This window comes from Corylus avellana, chromosome 2, assembly GCF_965113065.1.
Source record: "Corylus avellana chromosome 2, dhCorAvel1.hap1.2, whole genome shotgun sequence".
NCBI classification, from domain to species: domain Eukaryota; kingdom Viridiplantae; phylum Streptophyta; class Magnoliopsida; order Fagales; family Betulaceae; genus Corylus; species Corylus avellana.
Window position 1 is genome coordinate 17,722,675 of NC_142491.1, and position 19,630 is coordinate 17,742,304.

Genomic DNA, 19,630 nt, shown 5'->3' on the forward strand with positions numbered 1-19,630 from the left:
GAAAACGTTAGCCATATGTGTGCTATTACTTCAAAATGATTAGTCAAATTTTCGTTCAAATCCTGACGATGAGTTTTATTAGGTTCCTCTTGCACCATTTATCATGATTCCCATTGAAAACGTTAGGCAATCCAATTAACTTTATAATGCACACACTCAATAAAGACAATTCACAAATCTAATTAACTTTCTTCCATTTCACACTATAACACCTAATTATGATTTTTATATTCACAAATTAAGAAATTAAAGTATCATAAACGTAAAGCTTGCATTAGTTGGGTGTGGACCGTGGCCTGCACTCTTCTCTCCCTCTCTTTTAAATTACCCTTTTTCTTGGGTTGAATCGGTTAAGTTTAAGCACCTATTTTATGTTTACTATTATTAATCTATTATCACTTGCACTATTTTAATTAACTTTGCACTTCTTTCTCTTAAAAATAAAATCGGTATTTTTTTTTTTGGGGGGAGGGGGGATTAGTGAAAGTCGTAACACAAATTAAAGGAAGAAAAAAAAAGATTTGAATGGATTTGACTACCCTACATGTAAACATCAACCACAAAAGACAAAAGAAAAGTTAATGCTTGACTGAAAAGTAGGTAAACTCTACATGTAGGCTTGACAATAAATCAATCAATCAAAACCAACTTTGTAAAAAAATAAAATAAAAAAAACTATCACTAGGCACAAAAGAAAAGGAGGAAGAGGGAGAAAAAAAAAAAAAAAAAAAAACTTAAGAAACCATAAGAAATGTCCTCCAAACATATCTTTAAACCTAATTTATTAAATTAACATATATTATTAGAGGACGTGATTTTTATATGTATTTTATTTAAATGTGTGTAAAAATTTTAAAAAAATTACACGTCCTAAAGATACATATCAATTTAAAGGACTAAACTTATTTTTGTTTGTTAATGCAATTTAGAGGGTTTTTTTTTTTTTTTTTGTGACATAGTATAAAAGTAAAAATCATTTTGATGTTTTTAAGAGCGTTTTGTTTTAGAATCATTTGTTAATATTTTTATTTCAAGAAAAGAAAACGAAGGACACAAAGCAAAATAATACTTTTAGAAAGCATTTTTTTTAATTTAAAAAATATATTTTGATGTGACATAAAAATAATATTTTAATTAATTATCAAAAAAAAAAACCAAACCAAACCTTAGAATCCAAGCAACATTTGAAAAAAAAAAAAAGAAAAAAGAAAAGAAAAGTCAATTACAATAGTAGAGATAAAAGAATTCAAAAAATCCCATTTCTTGTCGACATAAACAATCAAAAATATCACATGAAAGATATGTTCACACAAAGAAGTCGACACTTGCCAGCTACTATCTCTCCCCTTTCACGTGCCCCGTCAAACCAACGAGGCCCTTAAAAAACCAGAAGCGGAAAGAAAAACGAAAAACGAAAAACGAAAAACGAGCGCCAATCCCCCCGTGACGTCTCATTCTAAATTCCTCTTCACGTAAAATCAAACCATTATCAACATCGTGCACACTACCATCCATTAATTTTCTGGTGAGATGAATATTATCTTGGGAAATATATATATATATATATATATATTCTTGAGAAATGCTATATTCTTTGTACAGAATCGCACTTTAACGACTTTTGCACTTTAACCCTCTCTATTTTCAGACGCCATAATAGGACCCAGCTGAAGAACCTACAAAAAGCCGGCTAACAGAACGCACGGAGTGTGTGCGTGTGTTTTGTAGTTTCACTAAATCGGATTTGAGAAGAGCAATGGGGAGTTTGGGTGCGATTCTGAAAAACCCAGATGACTTTTACCCGTTGCTGAAGCTGAAGATGGCGGCGAGGCATGCCGAGAAGCAGATCCCTCCGGAGCCGCACTGGGCCTTCTGCTACACGATGCTCCACAAGGTCTCTCGCAGCTTTGCCATGGTTATTCAGCAGCTCGGTTCCGAGCTTCGCAACGCTGTAAGCCGCACTGTTCAAGACTCTTGCGCTTTTTTGTTTGTTTGTCCCATGTATGTATGTTTTTTTTTTTTTTTTTTGCTTTTGAGGATTTTGATTGAATCTGGTTTTGGTTTTTCTGGGTGTTGTTCTTGGTGTTTGAGTATGTGTGTGGGAATGCGATTTGGGTGATTATGATAGTTTTAATTTTAGTGGGTCATGTTATTGGTCCGGAAATTGATGGGTTGGTGGGATTTTGAATGATCCGTGTGTGTGATTATTCTGGGATTTGTGATTGATATTTGGATTAATTTGAGTGGGCTATAGATTAATTTGTTTTAGTGGGTTCCTCTTTTTGATGTGGCACACATTGGATGGTGTTAATCTTATGGATTAGGAGGGCCGAGAAACCAAGAAAGTTTCATTTACATGGCTGATTATCAAGGGATAGGAATTTTGATGGTATTTCTTGTGTCCGGGGCAGTTGACGAGTTTTTTTGGTGGGTTTATTTTGACAATCTTGGAGGGTTGTTGATGGTGTTAAGCTTTCATATCATGTCTCGCTTTGAAAGTCATGGTGTATTCTATCATTTTTGTTTTTTTTCGCAGAAAGTAATATTCAAGAGGTCTACTTTGAACCATCACAGGCTGAGTTCTGTTGGTTGACAACAAATTATTGGAGTAACAGTGAAAAAAACTGAAAACATTTTCATGAACTGCTCTTCTGACCCTTGCTTTACTTTTGCTGACTTTATATACACAGCAAATCTGCACTGGAGCGTACGGTATCATATTAAGGAGTCTTAGAATTCATGCAATAGCATCTAGAATGTTGTTACCAGACTGTTTTCCCTATGATTGGAGGAGAAAGTGCAGCATCAGCAGGTCCTATATGTGGCTTTAGAAACAAGAGAATGAGTGGGTGGGAAGATGTAGAGTATTAGCCAGATGAAAAGCTTCCATATTCCTTCTTTTTGGCCTTCTGCTTTATAAGTTGACCAGAATGTGATGTAAACAACTAATATTATTCAGTCTATGGAACACAAAAGATCAGCTGAATGTTATGGTATTCATTGAAGGCCATGAACTGCTAAAGAATTCCTGCTTGATATGTTTTTGGTCATTTCTGTGATATCACGACTGCTGTAAACTCTGCAAGTGGGTCATTGATTCAATTTTTTTTTTTTTTCTTTTCTTGTAAATGCTGTTGCTGCTGCTGTTATTATCTGATTAAAAAGACAGACTACTGTGTTCCATCTTCTTGTTAGATTTACTTTTTTCTAAGTTTCCAGCCATATTATTATTTAATTTCTCAGCAGTACCTTTCATGGTTTTGCAGATATGCATATTTTATTTGGTTCTTCGAGCCCTGGACACTGTTGGTATGTTCCTATTATCTACAACCTTAAATTTTCTATGCGGTTTTTCTGGATTTATTTTTTGTCTGAGAGACTGAAATTGAGGTGTATATATCAGATCAGTAGCATTGCATTTTGCGTAAAATGCAAGCTTGATGTGCCCTTTAATGAAACATTGGACTCTTGAATATGGCCAGATTTCATTTGCATATAGGGAGTTCTAGTTATATTTTGATCAGAAATATTAGGTTTTGAATGAAGATTATCAGCTTTTGTTTGGGCTGACAGTGGAGTACTTGATGGCTACCCTTTAGGCCCTTGCTTTTCTGGTCGCAATGCATTAGCCTCTTTCAAGGATTTATTGAAAAATACAAGTTATTCTTAACAAGTTGAAACCCAGTGGGTTTCATTTCTTGGTGTCAATAGTCTAGTCTCTGTTGGAATTTATTCTAAATGTAGTGAATTTTTAAATCAGATCTATACATGATTTACTTGATTAGGTTCTAACTTATAATTACTGGATTCCTGCAGCACTCTTGCTTGTAGTTCAGTGTTGTTGTTGTTGTTGTTTTTTTTTTTTTTTTTTTTTTTTTTTTTTTTTTTTTTCACACTTCCAACCCTTAATAGTATGTATAATTATTGATCTCCCCCGACTGATCAACTTTATCGTGATGGTTGCTTTACAGAGGATGATACAAGCATATCTACAGATGTTAAAGTACCAATCCTGAAAGCTTTTCATCATCACATATATGATTGCGAGTGGCATTTTTCATGTGAGTGTTCTAAATTTTGTCACCAGGCTTTCTTACTTCCAATTTTCCTAGATTCTATAGACTGAAGAACCTTTCATCTATTTCATTCTTCCATAAAAATCAGATTTGATAGATCTTTTTTACTATATATAATTGCATTTCAAGCAGAGCCATTTAACCAATTTTCTATTGTTTGTTATTAAAGTTCTTTAATTGTTTTTCTAGTCCTATATTTATCCAAATTATGGTTTTGTGTGCGTACCATATCCAGCCTCAATTTAATGCCTTAGGTTTCTAAACCAAGGATTTAAGCTTTCTTATAACATTCATGTTATCTCTTACAAGATAAAGTTTCATAACTTTTTTATCTTGTAAAAAGTCCAAAGAAATAATTTTTGAGGCATGATTCTATGATACTTATCTATGAACATGTAAAAGAAAATTGAATCGCAGTCCATTTGCTGATTTTTGTTCCTTTCTTCTGTATATAGGTGGTACAAAGGACTACAAAGTTCTTATGGACCAATTTCATCATGTATCGACTGCTTTTCTGGAGCTTGGACAGAGGTTACTTCTTCCTCTATAAATAACTGAAAAGATTTTAGTGGGTATAGAATATTGTTTTCACTTTTAATAAGTCTTGTTATAGCCTTTCTAACCATGATCTCATCGGAATCTGTATCCTTGGTCCCCTTTTACCACATCTCTACCTATAGTTATATTGTTGCTGATAACTGATGTCAGGATAAGGGCTGTCTCTTATTTCTTTTAGTTGTTAGTTTATACAATGAAATACATAGTCTCTAAATTACCCTTTTGTTCCACTGTATAATTGAATGTTCCCCAAGTAGTTAATGCGCCATGCTGCAAGTATAGGTGTCAACTGGATCGTTGTCTATATTGAATCTCTTTCTTTTCTTTTTTTTCTTTCCTTTTTAATCTAAGTTTGCTGATCGTGGGATACATAAGGCATAGTTAGTATGACTGGTTCAATGTGCTGACAAATTAAACTATCATCTGCTTCTCCTAAATGTTGTTAATCTTTTAAAATTTGAATAATAGTTGAGATGCTTAAAGAGTGTGGTTGTTTGAGATACTCAAAAATCTAAAGTAGTCAATGGAGTCCCAGAAAAGTCATAGACCATGTTGTATGATTGTATGCCCTTTTTAAGTCTATGTTTAATGAATAAATGGTCCTCTGGGCTTCATAAATCATGCACAATTGAGACCGGTTCTATAGGATAGCTATACAATTTAACAGTTTGTGACATCTTTGCTTATCTCACGTGTAAATATGTTAATGAATTCTTGCTTTACCTTCTTTTCATAAATTATTCACAATACTCTGTCAATTATGCAGTTATCAGGAGGCAATTGAGGAAATTACCAAAAGAATGGGTGCAGGAATGGCAAAATTTATATGCAAGGAGGTTTGTGATGCATGCTAACACTGGAGAGGGATTCATATTGCTTGAGATTTTCATATTTTTTTCCTTAAGTTTATGTCAATTTCAACTAAAGAGATTAAATAAAAAAAATTTATGCTATTATTATGACCTCCCTAAAAGATGCTACTTAGCTCAATTCAACAAAAGCTTACATCAGAATTTCATTGTATGTGTTAGACTTTCCCAACCAAAAACAAAATGATAATAATAGCAAAAGCAAATTGCACCTCTTTCTCGGAGATCCACAATCCCCACTATCAAATAAATAGGCTATAAGTTACTAAGAAGAGCTGATCTTAATATTTTACCAACATATTTATCAAAAATGCTTTACCAACATAAAAAGCTGATGATTCCTTCAATAATTCTTGACCAGGGAAATTGTTTAAATTTCTATTTTATTGATGGTGAAGATGTAACTTTGTAGTTGGTTACTGCTTAGTTATCTGGCCTACTGTTTTAACTGATTACTAGCATCTAATTTGTCATGCTACTTTAAAAAATTTAACAGAAATTACTGATTAGTCTTAACAACAATGAATTTATGTAGTCATCCACGTAGCTTGGGCCTGAATGTGAACTATGTGGTGAGCTATATCTGCATTATAGGAAAATCATGTTCGAGTAATTGGGGCAAGTTTGCATCATTAAATTGTTCCACTGTGTATCCGAACTGCACTCTGTGAGCTTCAGAGCTGAATCTGTCATAGGTCATGCACAAAGTGCAGAAAGATAATATGTATTTTATGTGATGCCTATATGTTTTTCCTCTTCCTGCAGGTAGAGACAACTGATGACTATGATGAATATTGCCACTATGTAGCAGGACTTGTTGGACTAGGTTTGTCCAAGCTTTTCCATGCCTCTGGATCAGAAGATTTGGCTTCAGATCATCTCTCAAATTCAATGGGTTTATTTCTTCAGGTAATGCTTTGATATGAAGCAACCAATGCAATGTCACTCCAGTTTCTTTTGCTTGGAAGTTTGTCCAATACTAAACACTCTACAACCACAGAAAACAAACATAATACGAGATTATTTGGAGGATATTAATGAGATACCAAAGTCTCGCATGTTCTGGCCTCGTGAGATCTGGAGTAAATATGTTAACAAACTTGAGGTGCGCATCTTTTCCTTGTTTACTCACTTCTCTACCATCTTTTCCATATTTACTCTCTCTCTCTCTTTTCTGAATTGATAATTTTTCAATCTTTGCAATCCAGGACTTGAAATATGAGGAAAACTCTGAAAAGGCAGTGCAATGTTTGAATGACATGGTCACTAATGCTTTGATGCATGTGGAAGATTGCTTGAAATACATGTCTGCTTTACGAGATCCTGCAATTTTTCGATTTTGTGCTATCCCCCAGGTATGGTATCTTCTCTCGAACTCTGAGGATTTTTTTAATAACTATTTTTAAAAAAAAAACAAATGCAATAATCAATTAACTCTGAGCTGTTATTGTCTCGTGTCTGAGAATTTGGCATATAGGCACAAAGGTAGGTATTTATCTGTGCACACATAAATTGCAAATAATAGATATGTATGTATTATAAATTTATTCTCTGATCTGCACATGTTACGTAATCCTAAATAGTTCCTGATTTTATGGTGTGGTTTTAGACTTGTTATGATGTTTTAAGACAGTATAATTATGATATGTTTCTGTTTAGCATCTTATTTGCCATGTGTTACTTTTAATAGATCATGGCAATTGGAACACTGGCATTATGCTACAACAATATTGAAGTCTTCAGAGGTGTAGTGAAAATGAGGCGTGGTAAGTGAATCATCTGTAGACATTTCTTACAGTTGAAACTGAGGGCATGTTAGATAATTGAAAATTTAGCAAATGTGTTGTGGATATCCCATGGAAAGCAAATGTATCTATTGATCCAAGTAGGGTGTACAAAGAATTTAAGTTGTTCCTGGCTCTATGTGTAGGCTATAACATGGTACAACATTTGATATCTTTTGTCATATTAGTAGAAGAAAATTAAGGTGTTGTTGGATATATAAGAAGGATTGTGATGTCTTCATGCTTAGTTCTGTGATGAATTCATACTTACTGGTATTTGTTGTGACTGTTGTCTAGGTCTTACTGCCAAAGTCATTGATCGAACAAAAACGATGGCAGATGTCTATGGCGGTTTCTTTGATTTCTCCTGTATGTTGAAGTCAAAGGTACAATGCTTTTTTTCATGACTAAACAAGATATATTTGCTTGCAACAAGATATTAATTTTGTTCAGTCTATATAGTGGAATTATCTTTCATATCCTATGCTTCTAGATTTTTCATCACCTGTTTGGACATGTTGATTTGTCTACTAGATCCCTAGATACGACCTGCATTAATTTTTTGTGCCAAATAAATTTTCTGGATATGAATAGTCAATGCTTCCAAGCTCTGAGGAATGCTTTGTTCAGTTGAATTGTTTCTATTGTGAAACCAAGCTTAATACTTGGTGTTTCTTACTGCACTTCCTTATAAGAATGTTACTCATTTATTATGATGCATTATGGACTACTATAGGTTGACAAGAATGACCCTAATGCAACAAAAACGTTGAGCAGTCTGGAAGCAATACAGAAAACCTGCAGGGATTCAGGAGTCCTTAACAAGAGGTTGTCATGATAATCAAGCACGTTTCATTGCTGTTTTTGTCGTCGTCGTTGTTAATTATTTCATCTCTGATAACTTTTTTTGGATTTCACCAGAAAATCTTACATAATCAGGAGCGAGCCTAGATTCAATCCGGCTCTTGTAAGTATCTGCTAATTTATCAACCTGATGCTGTCACCAAAAACTTGATGATTAGCTTTTTGGTAACCCACCCCCTCCGTCCCCAAACAGAAAATTTTAAGATCTAATGATTATCCTTTCATCTCAATGCAGATTGCTATGCTGTTCATTATATTGTCCATCATTTTTGCTTATCTCTCTACCAAACGACCAAATAATTAAGGTAAGTTTCATTAATGGTAAAATTGATGATTCAATAGCACAGTTAAAAGATAATTATTATATTCTTCACCGGCCTCAAGCTGATTTTTCTTGTTTTGTGTTTATGCAGAACTTGAAGGTTTCTTCAAATTTCCTGGAGAACTTGAGTTCATGGCTGGCTGGTACCAAGTGCATGCTTTGTTCCATGAAACTTGATTTATATTTGTATTATTCTAATAATTATGCTTGAAGGGTTTTTTCTTCTTCTTTCTAATTTATGCTTTAAGGTTTTATATCTACCATACAGATGCCAAATACATTTCTTGATGTATCCAACCTCTTATAGAATACTCTTACCTGCTTGCAATTCTGGACTTTTTTTTTTTTTGTTTGGAGGGATCTTTTCCACTTCTAATCCTAACGAAAGAAGAAGTGAGAGATTCTAAAAATGAAAATGGGGTGGGCTCCCCAACAATAAACCCAAAACAAATTAAAACAGCATAGAAATAAACACAAAAGGAGAGGACACCCCAACATAAGAGCCCAAATGGTAAAAAAGAGTGCAAATACAAAAACAAATTTTGGATCCAATCTAAAAGGACCAAACAGCAGGCAATGGTGATTACCAATGATCCCAAAAGAACCATAAGTAAGCCGGGCCTATTTCAGGGCTGCATAAGGCGGTGCAAATTGCAAAGAAACTTTGTGAAGAATCTGTTGCGGGTAAAACAAATGATTGTTACAGAGCAGGCACTGTAGAGAACAAAAATGAGCTGTAGAGAACAAAAATGAGCCGTTGCAATTCTGGACTTGTTAACACATCAAATGAACTACTGTTTAGTATTTTTTTTTTTTTTCAGAATCAAATTTTAGATTAAACTATTATAGTGAAGGTTTCAGGTTTCTGAAGCAAAATAAGAAATTTTAGTCGTTCACTGCACCCTACCATGTGGGTTCACCTAAATTAGAATTTTCTCATTCCAACCGTCACATCTTTATGTCCTAACAACCAAATAGAGATTTGTACCCTTTTATATGAAAAGTAATGCACGTACAGGTGGCATATTACTTGTTAAACGAGAGCTATGTGATATTAATTGATTGTTCTCACATAATATATTGTTAATTAAGTAAACGGTAAGTGGTTCATAGGCCTTCCAATGTTTAACAGAATCAACATGGCAAAAATGCCGGACTTAAAAGGAATACGTGTGTTTTTTATCATTTTTGCCCCTCCTATGGATAAGTGTTATTATGGCAGTCGAATAACTGTAATTGGTCTCCCTTATTTGCCCTTTTTAATTAGAAGAAAAAAAAAAATGGTTATTGTAATTTCTCACTCAGAAGAGAAAACTTGTACTTAATTACACAAATGGAAAAAAGACATTCAAGAAAAGAAACACTCCTATAACGATAGACGTTCTCACACTCGTTCTCGTACATTCAATGATCCTTCTTCAAAGGGGTCGGTGCTCTTTTATAGTAGAACTAGGGAGAAAACAACAAACAAGAATTTTCACTTTGTAAAGGAAGCATTACTTGCTTGCTTTTGCTTAAAGTAACTTAAATTATTGTTGTTAGCCTGCGAAATCTTTGCTTTTTACAAATAGGTCTACTATGCTTCTCACATGCTCTATCTCATAAACTTGGTTAATTTTTCTAACTTCTCAGAAGAAGAGGTTGAGAGAAGAGATAGAAGTATCCGAAATGATGGAGGGGATTCGCCGGTGAGAAGTAAGGATAGAGTGGATGAGAGCAAGAATATCCTCTATTCTCCAAAGCCTATGTGGCATTGATGCGTTTTTCATTGTCATGTACACGGGCAGATCTCTGATAAGGTGATAGCAGTAGCACTTTCTATGCCAAAGCCCTTTACATGCTCCAAATATTGCATGCTCCTCGTTTCTGCAATGCAGATTACAGTTTCCTTTGGACCAACATCTTCCATGCCAAGTTTTGCTAGGGATAAGTTGTCCTGCGAGTACTGTATATTATCACATAAACAAATGAAGGGCAAAGAGAAAAAAGAGATTAGAACTATATATATATATATATATATACGTGTGCAAATGCAAATGAACCCATCAAAACCTGTGCACAGTGAAGAGAAAATTTACCAGGAGTCGGATACTCAGCCAAAAAAATATCAAAGATTAGAGCAAAAAAAGCCTTGGAAGAAAAGGAAGAAATTGCCATTTTCTCTTCCAATTAGAGTTTGCAAGTTTCTCAAGTGTCCCACTTTTCATAGAGAAAGAGAAATTAAGAGATAGTATAGGAAGCTTGAGAAAGAAGCTTAGATATGAAGGAGAGAGATTTTCTTTATGTAGAGGATTGCAGTGGGAGTAGAAAGAAAGGAAACTGGCCAGTAAACAATAATAAAGAGTCCACTTTAGGTTCAATTTGATCCCTCAAATTAAACAATTGTGCATGCTTTGCAGCAAGAAAGCTATTGTTGTAGTCGATACTGCTAATTGATTGAAATATGAAAACTATGTTGAATGGTTTTCGGTCATAGTTTGTAGGGGCACGGCCGCACGATAGAAGCAGCTCATTGTTTAGCAAAAGCAGCTTCCACCAATCTCTAGAGCGAGTGTGGACAAAGGAATTTCCTGTTTTATTCAAAGTGTTGTATTTGTTGAGCAATATTTCTCTTCTTGAGTTAAATATAATTCTGAAACTTTTCTTTAAAAAAAAAAAATATATGTTTGTTATGTGTATAATTGAATTCATCAAAAAGACAACACTTCTATTAAATCTTCTAGGGATGAAATTACAACCTTTTAAATTTGAGCAATAAAAATCAAACCTAGGCCTCATTTCAAGGACAAAAGATACATATTACAACATTTCCTTAAATAACAATTTATACGTGGATTTCAAATGTAGTTTTTCTCTAATTTTATGAAATTAATTAAGCTAATGTGAAGCAGACAATAAAATTAATGAGAGAAAATGTTCTAGTTTATTGCCCCACCTGCTAGCTAGTTGTTCCCAACTTCATGAAAATAGATATATGAAAAGGCCAATCCAAAAATTAAAAAACAAAAAGGCTCAGTCCAATACCAACACTTCTACTTTCAATTTGTTTAGGCAATAATTATTTACTTCTCATCCAAACAAAAAATAAATAAATAAATGGAAATGTTAGTGTGTCACAAGAACAAAGAGCCAGGTACCTCTTTGTTGGTTTAGAAGCCAAACTACTGCAAAGATTAATCTATCAAAAAAAAAAAAAAAAACAGAGATGGAAATAGAACAAACACTTATGTGGTCGAATACAATAGTATTATAGTGATCTAGGCTTTTGTTTGGCATGAATATAGCTCCAAACTTTTTGTCATGACTCAGATCGATCCAGACACTTTGATATATTATTGGTTAAAAGCAGTTTGTTTTTTGATTGGAAGATCACACATGAGGAGGAATAATCACTGTTTGGGTGAGATTTAATTGGCTAAAACACTTCATTAATTATATCCATTAATGGTTGAACATGCAAGCTTTGATATATTATGTAGTACTGCTCAAAGCAACAGCTTTTGTCTAAGCATCTTATTATGCTATAAAACACTATCCAGCTAATTAAGCATGGTTAAGACTTTCAAATCTATTTACTTGTTAACCATCTTTTTAGTCTTCATCCTCTCCACCAAAATGAGTGAGTAGCACGTATAAACATTCATTATTATTTATATTTGTTGATGCATTTTTCTAGACGGCCTGATCAGCGACGGGCAACCTGCAAAATAGAGAAATCGTGGGAGGATCAAGGATACTCCAATGCTTAAGTTAGCATGATATTTGAAGTGAAATCTCAAATCATAGAGCAAATTAGATTTTTTGGGAGACCTAGACTCCAAAGTCCCCTTTACCTAAGGAGAAGATCTTGATTTATTTTTCCTTTGACAGCTTGATTATCTTTTATATAGAGGTAGAATGAGTGTGACCTTAGGGGGATTTTATCCCCTAACAATATTCAGACATAATCATTCAACCTAAGATATGGTCAAACATCACATAATTCTCATATTGTTTGCAGATAATGTTTTAGTACGAAGTTTATGCAACTTTATTATGTCAAGATCTCTGTATTGTAAAAAATTCTAAAAGAATTATAACTCGTATATGTTTTTATTTGCATGATGCAGAGATGGCAGCTGCAAAGTCTTCACGTTGTCAACGTAGAAGCAAAACATGGTCAGGGATTTGTCCATTATTTTTGTCGAATAGATGTGCCAAGCAGTGCAGGGATTGGGAGTACCGAGTTTAGCGGAGAATGCCATGGTGGATTTTGGAGTACATCATGCTACTGCTACGACCAACCACCTTGTTGAAATATAGTAGCCCCTTCCCGCCTCCCGTTGTTCTGTAGATTGTATTCAATGTATTGTTTATTGAATTCTGTCTATGTTTATTGTCTTTTATGGAGGCCCCAGTTCTCCCAATGGGCTCGGTCATTTATTTAACCAATTCTCAGCTCTTTTATGGTTAGCATTGTAATCTCCCCTTTCTCCCTTCCCCATTCTGAATAGGAAAAAAAAGACTACCTTGTTGAATACAAACATGTCTAAAAATGTATTATGTATTCGGGGTTGTTATTAATAGTGTTGACAGTGTCTACAGCCAACTACCTACAACCATCGTATGTTGGTTAGTTAGTTATGTTATTTGCCTCAGAATCCTACTGTGTTGCAACATTTTCAAATAACCAGTCGTTTATCTCTTACTCTTATCTATCTTTGTGTTTATCTAATCAAAAAGTTTGTAGTATTTGAGACTGAAGTAATCAAAAGTGGAAATCTATCAGGTGATTATTATTTTCCCAGCAAAATTGAGATGCGACTTGTCATTGAACAATGGTGAGACTCCATTGTTAGTGTGTGTGGTTTGGACTCATGTTAGAGGAGATATTGAACCAACTGACTTCATTAACAGAAGGTTCAGGAATGGAGAAACCCAAAGAAGGGAATGAACAGCTGAGTTGAAGTCCATTCTTTATGGACTCCATTTTTGGACTTTGGTGAAGAATTTGCGAAGAACGATCGACCCCAACGATCAATCAGTGCAGTCTACATGCAAATAAAATTTGGACATCCAAGTATAGTACCCGTGGTAGGGTTGCCTATTCAAGGACAAGGATGATCCCAAATGCACATTTGCATAGTTATTTATGGAAGTCTAGATTGTCAACCATATTTTGTGGAGGTGCCAATCTTCCATGGATATCTGGAAGGAATGTAGTAGGAAAAATTCAAAAATGCTCTAGTGAAGAAGATGACTTCCTATGTGTGCTAGAATGACTTATGGAGAAGATTGAAGTAGAAAACAAAACATTGAATGAAAAGATTACTTCACTCATCATCAAAAAGTATCAACAAACAGGGGACACCTTTGAACTAAAAGGAAAAGAGAAGAAAAAAAAAGTAGAAAGAAATGCTTATATCGATAAATCGAATAAAGGGGGGAAAGTCAACATCTATTTCACATCGAAGTAGGTAACAATGGGCGATCTTCTATTTGCAAGAACACAAAGATCCACCTTGGAGGCTTGAAGGCTGGAGCAAAAGATACACACGAACAAAATCCTTTGGCGAGGAAGCCAACAGAACAGAAACGTTCAAAACACTTCAGCCACCTTGCTTGCAAGAACACGTTCCCTTCTTTCAACGTATCCAAATGGAAACCAACCGGCTTTCCCTTTGCATTCACCCTCAGCCCACCCATTGTTTGACACCTGTCAAGAACACAGAACATGATAATTATGCTTGGACAGGATCAAGCACACATTAAAAACTAGCAATCAGACAATAACTTATGCAAAAACTGTGATTAACAAACTATATTCTAATTTATAGTTGTTCAAAACAAAATTAGCACTAATCCTTTCAAAATACAACGCTAAACTTAAATTATTTCAATAAATATATTCATTTATGACCATGTTATTGGACTGGTCCAAAACCCAGATGGGTTGCAACCAGGTTTGCATTCACCAACTCAGTTCTAATCAGAATTAATTTAATTTTTGATCATAAAGATGTTTAAGTCAAGCAAGTTGTAAACCTTTCGGACAACAACATAGTCACCAATTGACAGATTGAGCTCCACATCAGATTCAGCTTGATACGGATGCACGACCTGCAAGAGAATGGCATATCAACACACAACAAAAGGAAAAATTAAACAGCAACTATCCATGTCATTAAACTAAGAAAAATGCTAGACTTACAAAAATAAAAGACGCAAACACCATGAATTAAACAACCAAACCAATATCCATGGGGCCATGATAGCACACGTGTATTCATTTAGCATCTTCTATACTTAACTAAGCATTACTCATATTTCCAAAACTATATGTAGCATGAAATAAATAATTATACAAACGCATATGCTCAATTCGATTTCAATTTCTGGGAACTTTTCAAATGAAACTTTTGGATTTTACTTAGATAAGTAACTTATATCTAGAAATTAGTATATTTTCAAAAATTTCTATAAATTACCATATTAAATGCAAACAAATCATAAAATGCATATATGCACACAATTGTAAACACATATAATGAATCAAATAGACATATTTTTCCACCCCAACGAGCCAATCACTTTAGGAGATCAATGCCTGGGCCAGGTTTAATAACTATGGTGGCCATTCATGAGTCAAAGCCATGGGTAAGAACAAGATATACAAAATTGCTAACCTCCCCTAAAAAGTAGCCCATGGAGTCTGTTGATCCATTATTTGTTTGAGAAGCATATATGCCATTAACTTCTTCATATGAAGGAGGTGGAGGCATAGTGTTATCCATACTAGGACTAGGAGGCGCTTCAATCCGTTGTCGTTCAGAAACCATCTATCAATAAAAACAGTTAGTAAAAAATCGCAAATTGATACAAAAAACAACTGAATTCGTTTTACCATAAATTCAACTGCAGTAGTGAAAAGTCGCAATGGTTAAGAACATGGTGACATGATTGCATACCTCGCCTTCAAGCTGATCAAGTATCTGAAGGACTCTCTGATGATAAGTACGTTCTGCTTCAACCTTCACAATGCAGGAAAAGAAAAAAAGCAGGCAAAGTTTCAAATCTGATTAACTGAAATATTTAGTGCAAAATTATACCGATTGAACCAATAATAATAATAGAATCGGAGGGAAATTACACTACCATAGTAATAAGTCGCTGGAGAGTTAGCCTCTGTTGTTGAGCTTCAACAGCAGCCATTGCGGCAGCCGCCTCCTTCCCTAATATTGCCATGTTTGACTTCAGATCTTGTAGCTTTGCTTCAGCAGCTTCCAGTTTCGTAATATTCTCAATATTGCCTACTGTTTCCCTCACTTTTGCTTGGCGTTTTGAAACTTCAATAGCCTGTCTAAGTTCAACACAAAGTGTAATTACAAACGTGTAAGAGGAATATTAACTGTTCATGTACATTTAACAAGTCAATATCTCAAAAACTTCTAACAACCAAAACCCTAGCAAGAACCAAATTTATGAATACCTGAGCTTCAGCTTCTTGTCGCATTCTATCATAACGTTGTGCAAGATGTCGAGCATCCTCCAATGGAGCTCCCATTACCATTGCTCTTAATGGCTCTGCAACCTAATAATCAAAGCATTTAACATGATACCATGCATTATTAAAATGCCAATTATAGAGAGAAAGGCGAGGAACATATTGAAGAATTATATCTCAAGTAATCAGAACCTAACAGACCTTTCAACAATTTCAAGAATCTCAGAAAAGGATAATATAACTTCAAATGAAGTGCATAAAAATTGTTCCCATAGGACAATTGCTTAATAGAGTACCATGAACTGAACAAATTCGCTTGGTTCTATGTTGCCAACTTAACATATATCAGTTGTAATGCATACAAGTACCACTTGATATTTGAAAGACCATTTTCAAGACCCCGCCTTTTTTTTTCTTTTTCTTTTTTTTAACTTCTTTGTCCGGCAAACTAAATCTATATTATATCTTGCCTGTATTTTTTTAGCTTTTTTTCTAGAGAATCTGCACCCCTTTTGGGATCCTCTTGTAGGCTTCCCATGTTCATAGGTTGCATCCAGTTGTACTTTTCAAGAAATAATTCAGCATTAACCCAGCAAAATGCTGGAGCATTTGGGAATATGCAACTACTAATTGGATCACTACTTGTTCATCCAAAAGCACGACTTACTCCATTTCATCCAAATAAAAAATCCCAAGCCTTTATATGCAAATTGAGAGTTTACACTCGCAAATATCCTTGACCTAGCAGCTGCATTAACCAATATGCAAGGGAAAGGAAAACTGTAGTAATTACTTAAAAAGGGAGAATCACATCAGATGAAAAAGAAAAATTGTGAATCTAGGAATTGCTGTAAATCCCTGTGGAATGGAGCAGCAGAGGAACCATCTTTGTGGGTATGAGGGCAGGCTGCGGCTCAATTTAAATAGATCAGCAGAACTCAATCAAGAGAGGTAGCATATCATCCATGCTACCCAATCTTATTAAATGTAATAGCTCACGTGATGAACTTCAGCCATGGATTTGTGAGATGTGGAACAGATATCATGCTCATGCAACCTAAACTCAGAAATTTCATATTTTGGTAGAATTAAAATATTGGTCAAACCTGTGTACCAAGAGCTTTCAACAGATTCCCCCTCTCCTTCTCCATATGAGCACGAGCACGCCCATAATTTAACGCGGCTCTTGATAAAGTACTGCCACTAGTACATGTATTTTCTGCACCATATTTCCTGCTATCCTCTGACAACTTTGTTCCTATTTGAACAAGATATAGTAGACAGAATAACGATGATCAGTCCTTGTAATTAAAACCCTATTTAAAGAAAAATGACATCACAGCTTCAACAACTCACCAATTTCCACTTGTTTGGAACCAGTGACAATATATCCTTCTACACCACGAACAATATCCCTTTGATAATGCTGAAAAATGAATGGTAAATTGTAATGGTGGAAGGAAACAAATGAGATGTTTTTACAATAAATTTCATACTGAAGAAAACAAGAAATTAGAGATGGGCCAGAGGTGGACAAGACAAACCTTGCCAGCACGTGTTGATATGTAAAGCTTCTCAAGTTTCTGATGCTGGTGGAGCTCGGCCTCATCAGTGACTAAGTTATCAGAACCACCATATCCCCCAGCACCAAACTGTTTGAGGACAGCCTTTAAAAGGAGACAAAAAAAAACCAATGTAATTAACACACTAGTTATCATCATACTTAAAAATAATTACAATAAAACAAAATGAAACTATAAAATCAAAGTTTAATCAAGAGCACTCTCTAATTAAGGCTTGCAAACTTTTTTTTTCATCAAAAACAATATGAAGCTGTAAGCAGAAACAAATAACAAAGCAAGCAGAGCATCAAATGGATGAATCAATGTCAAAGTAAGCACCCAGGCCTACTTTTTTTTGCTTGATTAATAAGTTATGCACAAACTCAATAAATCTTGAACACACAACCTCAGCCTCAACCCCATTCTTATGGAGATGTGAACCTACTTAATAAATAAAAAAGAAAAGGCAGCTACATGCAGTGAATGCATGCAGGAAAAGCAGGCCTAACTTATCTTAAAAGACTGAAACATACATATGATCAACCATGAACATGTAGCAACCTCCCATACAATGCAAACTACTTTTCTTGGATGTCTATTTCCAGTTTCAAGGGTGTGATTGGATGTGTCATGGAAAATGAATTGCCCCATTGTGTTTTGCATATTACCTTACGTTCAAATCCATCATAGTAAATGAGGCCATCAACAGATACAACAAAGAAATTTTATGGTCAAATAATCATTATTTGCAGCAATAGCACCAGTTTTCCCATATGGCCTAGTTCCAAAGGATAGAGTTGTTCCTTCGATTGAAATGCAAAATACAATGGCCTCATTCGCCCCCCACAAAAAAATGACCAAATGCACGCTAGATTTATCACCCAAGACGAGCAACTAACTCTATGTCAGCTTACAACATCTATACTTATAGATTATAACTTTGCTATTTAGACAATGTTTCTTCCTTAACCATAGTATTTACAATAAACCCATTTTTTGACTTGCCAAATCAAACTCCCAGATATGCAACGGATTCCATTTCCGGTCCCCCGATTTAGAGGGCTGATTAGAGCTGAAAGAAACAAATTTTCCACCACCTTATCATTCCCCTTTAAAGTTTACTTGTTATGCATGTCAGCAGCAAGGGTGGCTTATTCGATGACATCAAATAACAAATTTTGTGGGTTTCGATAACACTTTCCGAATTCAAAATCATTACTTGATAGATCTAATACTTGCTGTTACATAACAATAATAGCCTAATCAAATATCAGCAGGGTTAAAATACGTATTGCCATATTCCAACGAGTCCAAAATACGTAAATACTTTCACAAAAACGGTGTCTAATTAAGCCCAGAAAACCCCCAAAATGCATACAAAATTAGAATTTGAAGGAAACCCAAATGAGGGATTGCGAAAAAGGTTCTATCTTCAGCATCAAAATGGATCTAATCGCAATGACCCGAGAGGTGGAAATGATAGGGGATCTGGTCAAAAATTTTCTAAATGAATAGGGTTTGAGAGAGAGAGAGAGAGAGAGAACCTGCTGTTGCCTAGCGACCTGTTCTCGAAGCTTGGTGGCTTGCTTTCTGATAGCATCCATTCCCGAGCGAACGGATTCGAAGCTCTGCACAAACCAGAGTTTCGGTCCCCGACAAAGAATCAGCAACGAGAAGTTTTTTAGGACCAAAACAGAGACAGAGAGAGAGAGAGAGAGAGAGAGAGAGAGGGGCTTTCAAATGTGTGTTTGGGGGAGTCAGTTTGAACTTTTGATCCCTTCGTTCAGACACGGCGAAAATGAAAAAATAAATAAAAATAAAAATTCTTTAAAAAAGGACCTACTTCAATAGGTGATAAGCGTTATCTCTCATATATTTTTTTTGAAATCTAAAAATATTAAATTACATTTATCATTTATTAAAATAAGTCGGAGAAAATTTGTGTAAAAAAAAAAAAATCCAAAAAATAAGTTTATTGGAATTTTGTGATATGATTTAATTTTGTGAGCTGTAATTAATAATTATATACAATGAGTGAGTTACAGATATGTTTATGATTTTGTTTTCTATAATAGATTAACCTTAAAACTAGTTAACATGTAGTGTAAGTAT

At 34.7% G+C, this 19,630-nt stretch overlaps 2 protein-coding genes across 2 annotated transcripts; one reads left to right on the top strand and one right to left on the bottom strand.

The window, feature by feature from the left end:
• Positions 1–1,372: 1,372 nt before the first annotated feature.
• Positions 1,373–8,801, top strand: LOC132180023 (squalene synthase 2). The gene is made up of 15 exons (XM_059592868.2): positions 1,373–1,525; positions 1,649–1,951; positions 3,267–3,309; positions 3,972–4,061; positions 4,532–4,607; positions 5,401–5,470; positions 6,269–6,412; positions 6,504–6,608; positions 6,712–6,858; positions 7,194–7,269; positions 7,585–7,673; positions 8,024–8,115; positions 8,209–8,254; positions 8,387–8,456; positions 8,565–8,801. Exons 2-14 carry the CDS (start codon positions 1,757–1,759, stop codon positions 8,453–8,455), a joined length of 1,242 nt encoding a protein of 413 aa, XP_059448851.1. The 5' UTR covers positions 1,373–1,525; positions 1,649–1,756; the 3' UTR covers position 8,456; positions 8,565–8,801.
• Positions 8,802–13,767: 4,966 nt separating this feature from the next.
• On the bottom strand, positions 13,768–19,266 carry LOC132164802 (SH3 domain-containing protein 2). The gene is made up of 10 exons (XM_059575368.2): positions 19,063–19,266; positions 17,501–17,623; positions 17,313–17,382; positions 17,063–17,214; positions 15,942–16,043; positions 15,608–15,808; positions 15,421–15,483; positions 15,139–15,291; positions 14,498–14,572; positions 13,768–14,168 (listed from the first exon to the last, which is right to left on the bottom strand). The coding sequence occupies exons 1-10, from the start codon at positions 19,120–19,122 to the stop codon at positions 14,052–14,054; spliced, it is 1,116 nt and encodes a 371-aa protein (XP_059431351.2). The 5' UTR covers positions 19,123–19,266; the 3' UTR covers positions 13,768–14,051.
• Positions 19,267–19,630: the final 364 nt, after the last annotated feature.